This window comes from Anoplopoma fimbria, chromosome 12 (genome assembly GCF_027596085.1).
Source record: "Anoplopoma fimbria isolate UVic2021 breed Golden Eagle Sablefish chromosome 12, Afim_UVic_2022, whole genome shotgun sequence".
NCBI lineage: Eukaryota > Metazoa > Chordata > Actinopteri > Perciformes > Anoplopomatidae > Anoplopoma > Anoplopoma fimbria.
In genome coordinates, this window is record NC_072460.1 from 23502105 (window position 1) to 23520950 (window position 18846).

Here is an 18846-nt window from a genome sequence, read left to right on the forward strand (position 1 = left end):
CACACACACACACACACACACACACACACACACACACACACACACACACACACACACACACACACACACACATACACAATGGCGAGTGCCACGCTTCCCCCCCCCCAGAGAAGCCCTTTTGTTTGAGCAGCATCTGGACCTGACCTCCACGCATTGGAGGCTGATGACCCCCTCTCAGCTCCTCGTCTCCTCTCCTATCCTAACCTCCTCTTAAAAAAGCTTGCTCTGCCTCTACAGCAACACCCCCCCCTCCTCCTTCTTCTCCACCTCTTCCTCCTCCTCTTTTTCTTTACCCTGTCCGTTCTTCACACACAGATACCCTCCCTCCTTCCCTCTCCCTCCCTCCCTCCCTCCCTCCCTCTTCTAGCTAAGGAGAGCAGCCATCTCTTGCTCCTTGAAAAGAGGGTCTGTGTACTAGCGGGCCTTACACAAAGCCTGCAGGGTGAATTAGAAAAAGCAAAGAGGAAAAATCACCAGGGCTACTGGCCATCTGTCCCTCCGGGTTTGGACGTAGCCTGCTCCGAGTCCCCCCCCCACCCCACCCCCCTCCCACAACTCCCACCCCTACCCCCACCTCCCCTGATTCCCTTAGCCTATATACACAGCATCAGCCACATACACACACACTCTCTGCCATGCATACATCACAGGGCATTGGATGGCGGATGGCGGTTAGAGAAAATAAAAAGAAGAAGAAGAAGAAGAGGAGAATAAGGAGCTGACACTTGCCTGGATGCAGAGCGAATTGCCCGGAGCCGGCAAATCAAACCGTAATCCCTTTTCTTTGTGCGGGCAGCAAACAGAGGAAAAGAATTTGTCTCCAACAATGATTTCCCCGAGATCGGCAGTGGAGTGGAAAACAAGGAAGCGAGGGGAGTGAAGGACAGCGAGGAGGGGAGGGAGATGGAGAGAGAGAGAGTAAGAAGAGAGAGAGAGAGAGAGAGAGGAGATGGAGGGTGAGAGCAGCAGAGGCAGGGAGATACGGTGGGAGCAGCTAGAGTGTGACAGAGGAAGGCAGGCAGTCACCGCCGAGCCACAGGGACGCTGACACTCACTGGAGGATTCCAAGTGAAGGGAGAGGAGGACGACAGAGCAGAGGGGGGAGAGGGAGAGGGAGAGATCAGGTGGGGGGAGTGAGTGAGTGAGTGAGTGAGTGAGAGAGGGAGGGAGGATTGGTTCGCCCTGTGGCTCAAACGCTCGGGATAACACCGAGATAACCCCTCATCCCCTCTGAAGCAGCAGCTGTAGACGTGAGAAGGGAAGACGAATCCCACGAGAGAGGGAGAAAGAGAGAGAGAGAGAGACTTCTCTATCAATAGTGACATTTGCCGCACATGACAACAATGGCCATCTGTAGCAATGGAGGAGAGGGGAGGAGAATGGGTTGACAGAGGGGGAGGAGAGAAAAGGGGGAGGAAAAGGGGGGGGGGTCCTATAAACACACATTCACATACAGAGAGAGAGAGAGAGAGAGAAAAGAAAACACCTCGACCAGTGGTGGAGGGTAAGGCACCTGTTCGAGTCAAGCAAGAGGGAGCAACACATGTGCTCGGGAGAGAGAGGGAGAGAGGGAGAGGGGGGAGGATGAGGGAGGAGGAGACACGAGGGAGGCAAGGAGACAAAGGAAAACAGAGGGCCGAGAAGTGTGGCTTTTATTTGACTGCTTTTTTTTTGTCTTTCTGCCTTGTCATGCCGAGAAAACATTTGCATTTGTGTGAGTGAGAGAGAGAGAGAGAGAGAGAGAGAGAGAGAGAGAGAGACAATAAACAGGAGGTGGCAGCGATAGTAGGTCAACAAGAAAGGGAGGGACAGGAAGAGAGAGAAAGAGAGGAGGCGTAAACAGTATAAACATTTTAGTGTTACTTGACTGATCGGCCCATTTTTTTGCCCAGAAAACTCATTTTTATCATGACTTATAGGGGAATATTAAGCAGGATTTATTGTCAACAAATTCCACAAAAAGACTTATTAACATACTTATTATCAGTGTAGCCATGTCTTATTCCTCTGTGCCATAGATCAGTGGTTTAAAAAAAACCCAGAAACACATTAAAAACACATCAGTGGGCCACGCTGTTTCACTGGATGACATGTTCCTTTCATCAACATGAACGTGGGCACTGTAGTTTATTTTGATTCAATCCCACGTTCACCATTTGGATGTAAATACGTTCTAAAACGCTAAATTAATTTCTGAAAATAGTCCCCAACAAACACTTTCAACTCCTTTGTGACTTTTAGATTCATGTCTTCAGTAGGAACATGTTTGTTTTGGTCTTTTCATGCAATTTGTTGACAAAAACGCTTTTATTGGCCAGTCTGCAAATTGGGGGCGATGGGTCAGTTGCTTACATACATACATACATACATACATACATACATACATACATACATACATACATACATACATATTTATACAGTATTTCCCCAAAACCGTAGTCTCAGTAGTGCGTGAGAACACAGAAGGCAGGACTTGACGTGGTCTACAGTCATATTGTTCATGCAGCTGCTTGCCCCAAGGGTAATTGCTGTTATGAATGAATAACGTGTGTTTGCATTTGTAAGCTTTGACGCTTCAGTGGTGGGAGATCTTTTAGTTAAGTTGTGGGAAAATGTGTATTATTAACATGATATGAATGTTTAATTTGAAATATGACGGTTAGCGTCACAATCGGTGTAACGCAACAACCCTATGAGGTTCCCATTTGGGGTTTTGACCCCTTAAAATGAAGCTATGTTGTGATTACACATCACAGGTTTTGGCCGTAGTCATTGAACGTCACACCCTGTTTTTTAAACTACAGTTATGAAGCCTCCAGTTTGGCATTTTGGTCGTCGCCATCTTGTTATTTGCCGAAAGAAGTTATACAAGAATGTTTTTAGGTGACCAAAAATGATAAAATTAACTTTTATGAACTGAAAACACACTGTGAAATGGTTGAAGCTCTAAGACGAATACATGGACAACTCCCAGACTGGACAACGCCATGGTAGCGACCTGTCAATCACAAGGTAGCCCTGAACTAGAGGTTGAGACCATAAACTCATGTTTACAATGTTTACTGAGGGAATAAATCAAGAGAGAAGTAGAGTCATTTTCTCATAGACTTCTATACAACCAGAGGAGTCGCCCCCTGATGGACAGTAGAGAGAATGCAGCTTTAAGATATTTCAGCATTGGCTCCACTTTTTAGAACTGGAGGTTGACGCCTGGTTTTGGGTTGTTAGCAGGTACTTTGTTGTCGTGGATTTGTCTCATGTGAAGGACTTTTAGAGGCATGACGAGGTAAAAGTATCAGGTATTATTTTGGAGATATGTTAGACGTTAAGAGGTGAAAGTAACCAGCATGTAACGTTTATTCTGCATTACTGTAGGAGGTAAATGTATCCAGTATTACACAAGGGGAAAAAAAGCAAAGTAGTGAAATTAAGTGAAAGAAATGTAATCCCTTTAATCTGTTGACCCCTCCGACTGCCTCACAAAACGTCTTACAACATATTCAGCATTTTTTTTATTCTATCTATGTTCAATTTTGATGTCAACGCTGTCCGTCCTCTGTGCACGGAGGCCTTTTCCATCGTCCTGTGATCTTTGCGAGAGAGCCCAACATGTTCAACACATAATCAGGCAGGAATCTATTTTCAATATATATCAGAACATCATAATCCCAGGGCCGGGCACCGGGGGGAGAGGCTCAGCGTCGAGGCGGATTTACAGGTCACATGGTTGAGCGCAAGAGAAGGACAGACAGCCAGCCAGAGAGTGAATAAGCGATGCAAAATACAGTAATCTAGTGTAGAAGCCACATTTTATTAAGGAGCAACGCGATGCAAATGAACACACACACACACACACACACACACACACACACACACACACACACACACACACACACACACACACACACACACACACACACACACACCAAACCCACACAGGGTGGAGATAGAAACAGGAGGAGGTGGAATCATGATCCGTCTCTTGATTAAATCATGTCTATGCATATGTGTGATAATCAAATTAATTCCTCGGGGGGGGGGGGAACACACACACACACACACACACACACACACACACACACACACACACACACACACACACACACACACACACACACACACACTCTCAACAATCACATCCAGTGAGCTGCTTTTATAACACTTCAGGCTTCAAGCTTTTGTAGTCAGCACAACTCAAGCAAAAGTTGTTGTAACACAAACATGGCAGTAGTATAATAAATAAAGCGAGCAGAGCTGGACTGTGTCAACCAACGGATCCTACTGGTTTTCATGACGCAACCGAGGCCCAGCTGTGGAGGCTGGCACGGCGCTGGCTGTTTGGCTCGAGCCACACTTTTTGTATATTTCACAGTTATGCGAGACAGCTGCAGGAACGGTGCTCTGGCTTGGTCAAGACACACGTGGCTTTAATGGACTGCAATACGTAACCCGAAAAAACAGGAAAAATGTGCATTTGTTTTGTCTTTTCAGAGGATTTTTAAAGGGAAATAAAGTGTAATGGAATTATTTACGGGTGAGTGAAAGGGACGGATGAGATTAAGAGGAGATGAAACAAATGAGAAAGAAGCCAAAAGAAAGTGGGTCATTGGGGTGAAGATGAAGAAATGATGCTAAAGACTGGTTAAACTCTCCAGCCAGATGTCCTGGTTTTAAGCGTCCAGCACCACGTTATCATCACGACTCGTATTTATTTTTGTTTGTACTCACAAGGCACAGCGTGGCGATACAGATTGGCTCGGATGGTCTTCTGCAGCTCGTGGTCGGGGGAGGACTTCTGGAACCTGAGGCTCAGGTAGTGCTTCAGGTCCTTGTTGAGCTTGTGACCTGGAAAGAACGACGACAGACAAAAAACAGCTCAAGTCAACAAACGTCCACGTCAAGAAACCTGCTCGTCTCCTCGCTGTCATTTCACCAAAAGTGAGGTTATGGAAGGCCGTGACATTTCAGATGTTAAAATGCTCCTGGGTACTGAAAGAGCAGGATTTGTTTATCTTCCTCAGTGGACTTGGAAAAACAGGGTTCCTCTTATAAATAAATATATTTGTTTAGGATTGGGTTTACACATTAATATAATGTAGTTTAAGAATGAATTAAATTTGAACATATATAAGTCCATGAGATGCAACAAGGCTAATTTCACTATGCTAAGATTTATTTGATTTTTAATTTAATTTAATTTGATTTAAATTTTAAACAAAAAGGTTTAAGATGGAAAAAACGTATGGACAGGTTTAGGAAAAACATCATGGTTGGGCTTAAAATATGTACGTATGGTAATCCATCCAACAGCTGTCGAGACATTTCACTCAAACAACAAATGCGAACCTCATGGTGGCGCTAGACAAGTCAGTGCATCATGAAAGTCATTTAGGATTCATCATCTGGGCACCATGCATGTACAAAATTTAATGGTAGTTCATCACACTTTTTTGAGATGTTTGTCTATAATCCAAGAACATCAACCCAAATTCATTTAGTTTCTTCCCTTCATGGCAATCCATCAAGTTTTTGAGATATTTCACTCTGAACGAAAAGCAGTGGATCAACCGACAGTCTGAACATTGAAGCCTCAACCGACCGGATTTCATTTATTCCTTCATTTATATATTTCTTTAGATGGTAACGTGAAAAAAAATGTAAAGAAATAAACCATAATAAGAGAAAAGAAGAGATAAGGCACAGTTTGCAACAGGCTGGTTAATTTATAGAGGCGGGATTGGCTAATTGATTTAAAGGGTCTCTGATTGGCTGGACTTCCCAGGCCTACTCAGCCTCCGTCCAATCAGAGGTGCCGATGCTGCTGGCCGAGTGTGAGCACAGCCCCGACGCTCACAATGGGTCCAGATGGTCAGAGCTCGCTCTCACGCCAGGGTCTCATTTAGGGCCATTTAATGATCCCCAAATATATCATCCATGTCTGGGAGAGCTGGCAAGCAGGTCTTGGGGGAGGTGTCATGGCCTCCCGTCGGCCTCCATCACAGCGGAGGAGTTTCTCTTGGCTCGGTGCTTTGAGACGGTCAGTGTGCTGATTAGATAGGTTGAATTTACTTTGGAACCAATATGAATTTTAATGTGGTTTAAAATCACAGTGAAACGGCAGTTAGTGCGCCTTCAGATTCTGTAATGTGACGTGTTTTATTGGGAAAAAACCCCACAAAGACAAGATCAAGTTGTTTTTTTTTTTTTTCAGATTTGAATGGATCACTAAAATGTGGGCGTGGCTTTGCAAAATACGCAGTGATATTATGTGAAAGAAGACTGTTTAACCTCCGCCCATTCCTTCTTCAACAGTGTTGTTGGGATCAAGAGGAGGACTAAGATATAACTTCATTTATGAATCCATCCTTGGACCGCCGCCCACTTATTTATCCACTTACATGTCAGGTAAACAGCTGCCGTAGCCTTCACTCCCAGGGCTTCATAACTCTCTTCAGCAGGAAGTGAAGCTGTTGAATGTGTGTGATCCCCCTCAGGGGATTTAAACTACTTTTAACAACTCTGGAAAAAAAGAACTTCAGTCGGGTTCTGCTATCGTTCTTTATCATAAAGTTTTAAACCACCACTTTGGCACTTTAGCTCACATCATTGTTATGATCTGTGCTCTATTTTTGTCTCTGTTGTTGTTGTATCTAAACCAGGTCTTTCCTGATAAATTAAAACATTATACCTCAACCACGTTCTTTTGAAATTTAAATAATGTTTTTTTTACCAGCTGACATCTAAATAAAAACCTGCTAATATCATATTTCTCTGCTTCAATGACTGTTTTTGTCTACTAGGGTAGACAAAAACAGACAAAACAGCAAGACATTCATAAATGATATAGGGACACAGAAAGAAGACAAATTTGTCACTCTGCCTTTTTGAAACTTGAAAATTTACATTTCTAATATTGCCTATTCTTTTATCCGCTGCTAAACCTACCAATGAAAGGCTTGCTTTATTCAGTATTAATTAATTAATACTTCTTGCTTGTTTGTTTAATCCATACAAAGTTAAAAGTTTAAAAACATCAAATTGCCACTTTACAGGTTATGTGCTGGATCATTTGTCTTGAAACCATAGACTGTGTATAAGAAATGGATGCAGTCATAGTGACGTCACCCATTGGTTTGTGGACTATAGTTTTGAAGCTTTGAGTTCAGCCTTTTTGTCCATCGCCATCTTGTTTTTTGCAACCAGAAGTGAGACGAGAGAGTGAAGCTTAGTACAACCGAACACTGAATCAGACATTTTTAAGGGACCAAAATATTACAATTAACTATCATAAACTTTAAACACACTGTGAAAGGATTTAAGTTGTAAGACGGAAACACGGACAACTCCCAACAGTCTTTAAGCTAAGCTAACTGGCTGCTGGCTTCAGCTACATATTCACAGTATAGATAATAAATTGGTATCAATCTTCGTATCTATCTCTCTGCAAGAAAGCAAATGAGCATATTTCACCTAAATGTCCAACTATTCCCTTGAGGTTAGATCAATAGAGGGATTTTAGAGTTAGCGCTTTGGTTGAGGTTCAGGAATCAAGAGTGAAAATCACAATAAACCAGGCAGGAAGGAGGCGGGAAGTGCTCGCCGCCTCAGAGGAAGTGTTGCTGCTGAGACACCAGGATTCATGGACAAGGACAGGCAGCTCAGACGTGTTCGCGTGGCAGCTGAGAAAAAGTGAAAAAAAGGTCTTAAAGCAGAGCGCTATCCGTCATCGGCCCCGAGGTGTGGCCCTGTGGTGACATCATCATCTGTCAGCTTCACATCCACCTCCTCCCCCCCCATGGACATTACTATAAATACTGACTGAAGCACGCAGCACTGATAATGTGCAGCGCAGAGGCAAAAACACGGGCGTCTAAAAATACAAAGATGATGAAGAAATAATAAATATGAAGCCTAAGAGAGCCACAACTCAAAGAAATAGTCCCCCTGATGCATTTGTCAAACAAATAATTGCATCATGTTGATAATAATAGCAACACTTAAGGTGTAAATCCCATTCATAAACACAGTTTAGCTAACATCAGCGTAGCCATGATTCTGATTCTGCTTTTTTCTGCCCAGAAGTAGAGACAGTGGTTGGAAGTCTACCTTGCTGTATTTTTCCGTCCCCCTACACACACACACACACACACACACACACACACACACACACACACACACACACACACACACACACACACACACACACACACAGCCCACTGTGTAATTCAGTGCAAGCAAAGCACAGTCAGGTAATTGTTACCTAGCAACCAGCCAGTGCTGACGACCATCATTACGGTCCCTGCTAGGCAAGCAGCAGTCAGATTGTAGAAGGAAAAAACACACACACACACACACACACACACACACACACACACACACACACACACACACACACACACACACACACACACACACACACACTAAACACAAGCGTTTCTTCAATCCATCCTCTGGTGCTCCACTTCCTCGTCCGTGGAGATCTGATTTATATAAACAGCTCTTGGTCAGAAATGAAATATGCTACACATGCATTAGTGTTTGTGCGTGCAGCGTCGTGTCGGTTTTGCTGGCTCAGATGCTTTCCCTGAGATAAGGGCCGCTGTCAGAGAACAACCCCCTCCTGTGGCGGCGTACAGCTAGCGGAGGGCGGGCCGCCCAGGTGTCATGCTCCATCAATGAGAGAGTCATCAAATATTCAATATTTATGAGGATTAAAGCCGTGTGGATCAGAGATTACCATCACACCACTGTGTGTGTGTGTGTGTGTGTGTGTGTGTGTGTGTGTGTTTGTGTGGTCCATGAACTGTTTGGTTAGTTTCTCCCTGGATCACAAATGCTGTATCGCTGAACAAATAACCAGATTTTATGGTGCTGTAGATGTGAAATTGGAAAAATAAAACCACAAAATTAGTTCCTCTCAGATAGGGGATTCTTAGTTTGATATGAAACATTTCAGCGGTGTCAGTTTGATTTGTTTTCAGCTCGGAATGTGCTCCATTTTTGTTTCTTCAAATTTATTTTTGAGTTCGGCTTTACAAAAAGTATTACATGGTATTTGAGATTTTGGAATAAGACAATGGTTTATTTTTTTCATGAACCATTTAGAGTTGTTTCCCAGCAGCATGTGACAAAAAGAAAAACACAATAACAAAGCTTTGGAATCCAACAAAAACAGCCAGATGTGCTGAGAAAACAGGAGATATTAGCTCCATAAACCCCAAACGCTGCATTGTTTCTTGGTTTTTGAACAAAACAATTCATCATGAAGAGAACTGAAGGGAGATCCTTGTCTCGTGTGTGCTGAACACACTGAGTCCGCTAATCCACAGCTGTCTGTTTCTCCTAAATATAGTCAGAATTGTGCTGATAAATGGTTTTAGAGTGAGGGATTAAACCTGTAATTACAGGTACAGATGTGATTGAAATACAAAAGAGACTGCACACATCAAGGTATTCACAAGGCTTTCTAATAAATAGTCTAAATTTATGATAAAACAATAATAACTACTCATTGTTTTCATACGCAGAGTCACGATGTTAGACTGAAAAACATTTATTTTTTTAGCAAAAGTGCCACAAATTGACAATTTACAGTGAATAAAATGTGAATATTTGCATGTTATCTTAGTTTTCTATGTCTTTTGGTTTTGGACTGCTGGTCAGAATCAAAAAACGATTTAAATAAGTCATATTGGCCTCGGGGAAATAAATTAAATTATTTTCTGCCATTTTATAGACAAAAAGTTGAGAAATGTTAGCTGCAGTCCTGAAAAAATGCAACATTATTCCTTCTGTCAGTGAAAACACTGAAAACCACTAACAGCCAGTCTGTCTCTGGACGATAAGATGGATCATTTGAGAGCTCGGAGGAGGATATTCTCGATTTTCCATAACAATGAAATCACTCCATCAGGGATAATCTGAGACACCAGAGACGTTGGCGCGTTGAGAGATGTTTCCTGGGAGCTGAGGTGTTTGCGGGGAGCCGGCCGGTATGTTTGGCAGAGATCGGTGCTTTTTCAACCCGGGTTGAGGCGGAGCAGAGACGTGTGAGGATACGCGAGAGGCCTCCTGTCGTTTTTACAGATAGACAGAGAGTGAGACAGAGAGACGGGTTTAACCCAAATAAGAGTGGATTATACACATCCTCCATGCCTCCAGTCAGCATTACATAACCTTAAAGGTGCAGTGTGCTGAATTTGGTGGCATCTAGCAGAAATGTTTTTTTATTTTTGCAAGTCAAAAACGACTCTCAAGTCTTTGAGTTTGAGTCCAAGTCTCTTATATTTGTAATGAGCCTTATCTCATCTGCTTATAACACTATGGAATTCTGTGTAGTTGTATAGTATGTGTATTTATTGTCTGTGTAGTTGTATAGTATGTGTATTTATTGTCTGTGTCTGTGTAGTTGAGCTGCTGCAACACTTGAATTTCCCCCATGGGGATCAATAAAGGAATATAATAATAATAATAATTCAAAGAATGAGCTGTATCATCATCACTCCTTTATCTATTAGCATACCGTATCAACATTGATTAGCTGTTTAAATTAATATGGAAAGAAACACACAATAAAAACTTTCCTTTAAAGCACATAACTATTTTTTTCAGAGATGCAAATTTTTTCAGGTGCAAGTCAAGTGTCAAGTCACTGTGTGTGTGCGACCCGAGTCCAAGTCCCAAGTCCCCATCTCTGATATTTAGTGTTGAAGTTGCAGATTGCAACCAACTTAAACTTCTCCCTAGTTTGGTTTGTCCATTCTGGGCTACTGTAGAAACATGGCGGCCGGCTCCATGAAGAGAACCCGTTCCTTGTGTAGCTATAAACGTCTCATTCTAAGGTATGAAGACACAACTATTCTTATTTTCAGGTGATTATACACTAAATAAAACATACTTATTAATATAATACTACATTTCTGCCAATAAATCCCCCCTAAATGCTGCACACTGTTCCTTTAAATCTAGTTGCATCCCTGTCTCATTTATGGGTGTGTGTGTGTGTGTGTGTGTGTGTGTGTGTGCATGTTCTCATCTAAGGAAATTCATATATTTCTGTGAACATGAAAACACAGATAAAAAAAATATCTGCGTTTTAAAGATATACAATCTCTATCTGAGACTCTTTTTTCAAAAGGTTTAGATGCTTTTGAACTCACGCTGCATGAGATGAAGAAAAGGAAGTGGCATTTGGAGAGGATTCCACAAAAAAAACCTCATGCATTAGAACATACCAACCAGACAGCAAAAGAGACACAAACATATGGTTGTTGCTGCTTAAAACATCAGCAGAAGCAGCTGCAGCCTATAGAGCCACATGACAGCTGTCATCACTACAAGTCACTGCTACTACCTGTCAATCACGCCCATAGAAATAAACACGCCAGGTGGTTACCACTTCAAAGTGCTCCACATCCACACAGCAGTTGTGGTGTTTTTTGATCATTTGTACGAATTAAATCAACAGCTAGAGAGTGAATATTCATTTGAGAAATGTCCATGTGTGTGTGTGTGTGTGTGTGTGTGTGTGTGTGTGTGTGTGTGTGTGTGTGTGTGTGTGTGTGTGTGTGTGTGTGTGTGTGTGTGTGTGTGTGTGTGTGTGTGTTAAGCTCTGTTCAGCTGCTGATTAGGATTCATCCTCCGTCCTCCAGCTCGACACTGCCCTCTGTGTCTCTGAGCCTCAACACTGAAAGTCAGCCTCACACAGACACCGTTGCCAAGGCAACCCAGAGCCGAACAGGGAATGAGATGAGCCACTGTTGTGGTTATTATGGGCTGCTGCCCCCCAGTGGTGGATCTCAACTCTATGAAGTTGAATATGAATGAAATAACAAATGTGACTTAAAAGATTTTTAATTCTCTGTTGGAGTTAATTTAAAGATTCAAAATTGCCTGAATTATGAAAAGAAATACTCAACTACCATCATTAAGAAGAGTTTTGAGGTAACTGAATAACATATTTACATTTTATGTAAAGGGAAATGTTGTATTTTTACTCTCAATTTTCCTCTAATCTTTTTTTATTTGATTTGACAAAACATCTAATACATTTTTTAGAAATTAGCTCAAACTCCACAATCTGGAACATTTGAATGCTTCTCATGCATCAATAATAATGTTTGAATATTTAATTTGCACTTTTGCTTAAGTGAAATATATAATGTAGGACTTTGCTTGCATTTAAGTGGTATTGTTAATTTAACTCACATAAGTAAAAGATTTGGAGGACATCTTTGTGACTGGTTAAAAGATCCATGGGAAAAGAAAAGTGATTGGTTCCTAAATAATTACATCCAACTCCCAGCTTTGTGCTGACTCAGCGTTTTTACTGAACTGAATCCGTAAACTTCAAACGCTGTGATGTAAGTCAAATAAACAAGTTAAATATTAGTGACCAAACACACTTGCTGACAGTCAAACACAGTTGGAAAGCCGACACATACGATGTACAACTAAGCTGTGACAAATCCAAGATTATCCCTGGTTGAATACCAACGCATTTGTTTTCCTTTTAAGAAACAGACCACACATGGATGTGCAGGTTTATACTGGCTACAACAGGAAATAATCCTTAAAGTATAGCTGCTCTCTTGGAGAATGTTGTACAGAAAATACTCTACAATGGGTGAATGACTATTTACTGAAAATGTAATAATAATTTATTATAATAATGATTGGTCTCTTAATTTATTTGTAATCGTAATTAAATCATATATCAAGATTAGGAATGGGACAATATAGGATTTAATCGCAGATTGAGCTAACTGATGCAAAAGAGGAAAACCACAGAGATGTGTGTAAAGTAATGTATCAGTGCAGCACACACACATGTTGAATAGGAGCTCTGGTCTGGTGTGTCAGACTCGTCTTTGTGTGTTTCTCTCTCCCACAGGTTAGGTGTTAAATGACATGCAGGTTGCCCTTATGTGTAGAGGAGAGCAGTAATTAGAACACACACACACACACACACACACACACACACACACACACACACACACACACACACACACACACACACACACACACACACACACACACACATTGTCCTACCTAAGGAAACACCACCTGTAGTGATGACAGAGAGGATTACGGTGCGAGACAAGACGCCCTCCCAAGCTCGATCCTCCACCACAGGGTGATGGGCTAAGGTGACCCCGTCTAGGCCACGGAACAACCAGGTGTAAGTCTCTACGGACTTCATGCAACTGGTATGACATGCTTTAAAGAGATAGTTAAACATTTTTGGAAATAGACTTAAAATTAGATGCCAGTAGCCGCCTATCTAATTAGCTTAGCATAAATACTGAAAACAGGGGAAAACAGCTAGCCTGGTCAAAAGGTTAAAACAATCCTCCTACCGTCACCTCTTAAGCTCATTAATTGATACATTAAACATATATTGTTTGTTTCAAAATGAACAAAAACAACAGATTAGTTGAAAAAACTACAATTTGTGGTTTTATAGGTTTCACAGTGTATGCCGGAATATTTCTTAGGTTATATCTGTCTTTAATCTGTGCTAAACATGTGGTTATTCAGTGAGCTTTAGAGATGCTGTAACGCAGAATAGCTGTTTCCCCTGATTCCCACTAGTCACAATGAGCTAAGCTAACTGGCTTCAGCTTCATATTTGTAGTTCAGACCATAGAAATAGAATAGGAGTAGCACATATTAGATTGTTGTTAGTTGCTTTGGTGATAAGACACGTACGTCATAGGTCGTCACCATGACAACGTCCACTTCTTATATACATTTTGTGGTTTGTATGGAAGTTAACTTGCTGCAACGGTTGCAATGGAAATGGTACACATAATAAAGTCGGATATTTTCTTTCCTAACTCTTAGCAAAAAGGCGAATAAAAGTATTTCCCAAAATGTCAAACTATTCCTCTACCACTATAAGCAGACAAAAACACCCAAATGTACAAAAACATTTGGAAGAGCACTGTTGTACAGAGCGAGATCTCAAAAAGCAGTGGTCAGTTGGGGATTTCTCACAAGCCTGTTGTCTGTTATCACATTTTGATTAAGCCGGCTCCACTCTGTCTGCATCCTTCTATCTGGTTTGGCGCTGTGGCACAAGAGGAGCAACAAACTAAACACAATTACAGACTGATTGTCCATTACAGTTTTATTTCTATGAAGCAGTCCACTAAATCTTTAAATTGCCCTTTTTGCCGTCGTCTCCTCAGCTCAAACTCAGCACAGAGAGAAGGCATTTCCTCCAGAGGACAAATAATATTGTATTTCCTTTTGGCCGATTCCAAATAATGGCCACAGAGTAGGAACTGGAAATGCAGGTTCTTAAACAGTAAATTCCATTGTTTCAGCGGCTTCCTGTGGGTCTCAGGACATCCCGTCAGTCAACACTGGACTCTCCAGTTACAGATGAGAGCCTTTAACTCTACATTATCCAGCAATACGAGGAGGGGGCCGTCTGGGAGAGAGAGGTGAACATCGGGAGGGATGCAAACGGACAAAACTAATCAAGCACTCCTGCTCTCGGTGATGGGTTTCACTCTCTCGGCTCCCTTGGTGTGATAAAGTAGCTGCTATTACACGGCCATTATATCTGAGAGCTAATGACGGCTGATACAGAAGACATGATTATTATGATGTGAAACATGGGACGCACTACTTTTGTTCACATGTCAATTAAACACATACACACAGATATTGAAGCTAGCGTGTGTTTGGATTTATTTTGACCACTTAAGAGCCGTCGCCGTCTTATTGCGGCCTTTCATGAGCCCTGCAATCAGCGTGGCCAGGGGTGGAGAGGAAAAAACAACAATCACAGAGAGGTCCGCCGTAAAGCTCTGGACCGGTCCTCTGCCTTCTCCTTCTATAATTACCTCCACTAGCAGCCACACCCAGAGCTGCTTTCATGTTATACCCAGACCAAAGCAGTGTTCAGTGAGAAACGTCTGCATTCTTTTGATAAACTCTTTTGACTGGATTCCTAAAAGAAAGAAGATGCAATTTGCATGTCTGTTGTTAAAGCAACAGACATGCAAATTGCATATTCTTTGAATGTGTGCTAACCATATCCCAAAGTGTATCACAGCTTTTTTTATCTGGTTTCCAGGCAACAAATGGTATCAGTTCATTTCAGTATATGGTAGGTAAAATCATGTTAAAGAGATTTAAAACCAAGCTGGTATGTGTCAGTCCCCCGTGACATTTCTGTTAAGCGACCATACTTTTGTCCACGAGGTGCAACAGTCAGGAACGTTTATTTTATTTTATTATCATTCGTTTTTTGGTTGTTTTGTGTTTGATTTTTGGACAAAAGTTGTAGTGTTTCCAGGCACCAGAGTCCCTTTAGAAAACCTCTCATTTGACTGCAGCAGGGATCTGACAGTCTGCTTGGCACAGTCCTGGTTCTGGTTCTCCCATGCCTCCCTTCCCTCCAGTGGGCCCAGCAATACGGCCTGGGTCTCCAGCAGCATAGTGTCAGTGTTGGCTCCCAGTGAGGACCGGCGGACCAGCAGACTGCAGGTCGAAGGCTGCAGTGAAGCAGGTCTAGGTCTTCCCACGGTGGGCTAGTCTCTCCCGGAGGACCCGCTGGAGTCTAAACTGGAGGATTTCTGGTGAACCTTAATCATTTAATCTGATTATGCGCCAAATCCAACTCAGTGGCAGCGATGTAAAGCTTTAAGAATACCGATATATTGAAATAGACATTCTTCTCACTGATGGTCTACATTACTTACGTAGGTCATATAGAGGCATCAGTATTAACTTGAGACTGTTATAACCAGATAAAAGTTCCTTACAGTAACTTTATTCTCTGCTGATATATCTGAAACCTAGGCCTGTGCATTCAAGTGCTTATGGGGAGCTCCAAAATTTGAAACCTGCGAGATAAGAAGTTTCCAAATTCACAACATACTTGTCCCAGCAAGTGAATATTTGCAGTTTTTTCTTCGTCTTCTACGATATCAAACTGAATACCTCAGGGTTTTGGGTTGCTAAACAAACTGTCAACTCGTACTCTGAGAAATTGATGATTTCTTGTACTATTTCTTAACATTTCTTAGATAAAATCAATTAATCAAAACAAAATGGTTGCTCCCTTCAAACACTGGTTCATGATGGACCATCTGGTTTTATACAGAAACGTATGGATGGTTTATGTGAGGAGGCAGGAGGGCCAGTTCTGATCCAGTTCTCCAGTGCTTTGCTGCTGAGTCAGAGTCAGCAGTGCATGATGGGAGATCTGGTATGAAGGAAGTACACACACACACACACACACACACACACACACACACACACACACACACAGAGAACGAGGCGAGCAGAGGCGGTGTGTTCCGCTCCAGTGCGCTGCATCTGTTCATAGCTAAATATAACCAGAGGAACCCGGGCCGACCGCTCCCTCTGCTCCGTGTTAGCAGCTGAGTAGGCCGAAGGATGGAGGAAGAGAAAGAAGGGAGGCAGGGAGGAGAGAGAGAGAGAAAGGTTGGTGCGATTGTAAAGACTAAAAAGAACGAGTAGAAGCTCGAGGGTAAAAGGGTTGAGAGGAGGGTCAATCTTAAACCATGTGGGCTCCATCACAGATAAACACAGATACTGCTTATGAATTTGGCACATTAAGATATTCTAACACAGACTAAACATTGGAAACTATTCCTGGCAAATAGTGGAATACCAAATTCAACAGACTCCAGATGGCAGGATCTCTATTAACATCCCCTGGGTTCACTTTGAGAGTAAAAGGAATAACACTTCTGTGTGCCATGTTTGTGAAAAAAAAAAATACACACAATGCAGCTATTTTAATGCATCCATTGTATCTTTTTTTTTTCTCCTCCCGTGGGCCACACGTGTAAAAACGCAGAGTCCTCGCCGTCGCTGATGGAAGGCATCAAGCTTCAGTTGGTATGTGAGCACGCCATCAGTTCTGACTGGCTGCCTCTGTTAAATGTCATTGCCTGCCTGGCCGCCGCACACAAAGGGCCCCTCTGTGATTAAAGTCCCCCTCTTTCACAGGAGCCGATGACCACGGGCAACGAGACGGAGATGAGATACAAGTATCTCATCACCTCCCTCCCTCCCTCCCTCAGCTGCAGCAGCAGACTGGAGCACATCACACCACAGGGACGAGTGTGTCATCAACAGCCGGCTAACATGATGAAACTAATCACAATAAAACACAAGACAAGAAAATTACCACATTAGGCTTGAGTTACGGCGTGTAGGTGTTTGGCTGAAGGAGTGGAAAAAGGAGAAGCCTTTCCATCGAGTGTAATGAGCACTCGTTTGTACCTTGAGGGTTTGTAATTGACGGTGCTTCTTGTGCAGTCGATGTGGCGCGCAAACAATCAGTGGGTTGAAATGAAGGGAAGACTAAGAGTCATTAGTCATTTCTGAGTTTTACCCCTACTCTCGCTTTCAACTTCAACCCTCAGAACAGAGTAACAAGGGGGAGTAATGGGACAACCCTTCCAGATCCTGATTCTTCATCAGTAGTCGTCGATGGATTTTACGTAAACAGATGTGACAAGCCGTTTCATGACAGAATAGTGTTGAACTGTCGGCTAACAGCGACTGCTCCTGCTAGAAGAGCTGTAGGCCCTAGGTCAGGCTGTTCTCATCCAGTCCAAAAATGTGCTGTAATTCGTAGATATCCCACTAAATCAATTGAACTGTCAATCAAAAGGTAGCCCCGCCCTAAATCATACCCTGCTTTATGGTCTATTTGACTCTAAATGGAGCATCATTTACTAAATGAACATCATGCTGTATTGAAGAAGACTTGAAACTAGAGATTGAGACCATAAACTCATGTTTACAATGTTTACTGAGGGAATAAATCAAGAGAGAAGTAGAGTCATTTTCTCATAGACTTCTATACAACCAGAGGAGTCGCCCCCTGATGGACATTAGAAAGAATGCATGTTTAAGACAATTCCGCATTGGCTTCACTTATCAGACCCCGAGGTTGCCGCTAGGGGGGGACATCCAGTGGCCTACATATCGGTATCTGACCTCTCGGTTGTGTTAAACCTAATATTAATTAAAATATATGAAACACCAACTTTTACAAAAATAGTCACTCTAACCGAGGGGCTAACCATCAGGTATGCAGAGCTGTTTTAAAGGAGATAACTGATCCCCACAAGAAGGTTCATCAAATGAATCTGTCATGTGAATTTCCTCAGTTAGTCATCAAATGGATGCTGCTAGAATGTTGTGCTGAGAGGAAGCACTATTACAGAAGCACCAGATGAGAATGTTTGTCAGGGGATTAGCTAATATGCTTAAAAAAAAAAATGCCAGAAAGTGAGGCAACATTGCTAAGAATTTAAAGTTTTTAAAATAGAGTTCAAGTATCTTCATTTCAAATAGACGGGAAGGAATAAATGCAAGAATCCAGAATGACTCACTTACAGCGAGGCTAACATCTTAAGTCTCTATCAAAAGTGTTCGAGAGCAGAGATAACACTCAGCAGACTGACAGCTGGGGATATAGAGCCGGGATAAGATTAAAGAGCGGCCACATTGTTGTGATGCTGCAAACCTTCATGGGTTAAGAGTGGCATTCAGCAATGTAATCCACAATTAATCTACCAATTCACACCCCAGGATATTCTCTTACTTATGATTACATTTGGATTGACAAAAACTGGGCTTAATAAAAAACAGCTTATGCAAAAGTAGCCGACAGAAGTAAAGCTCGTCGTAAACTTCGACTGATTTCGCGATGATAAAAGGGTAATCATTTCATATATATTAAATAATGAACGCTCCGACTTTTTTTTAATGTTCAGTTCTAGATTTAAATATCTATTTAGGTAGGCTATCAATTACTTTGAATTTGATAATCAATTCCAGATTTAT

General features: G+C 42.1%; 1 protein-coding gene across 1 annotated transcript in view; it reads right to left on the minus strand.

Moving 5' to 3' along the window:
* Nucleotides 1-18846, minus strand: part of LOC129100401 (membrane-associated guanylate kinase, WW and PDZ domain-containing protein 1-like) — a 98910-nt gene that overhangs the window by 61099 nt on the left and 18965 nt on the right. Inside the window, 1 exon segment of the mRNA XM_054610014.1 lies at nt 4729-4845. Within this exon segment, the coding sequence (XP_054465989.1) occupies nt 4729-4845 (117 nt within the window).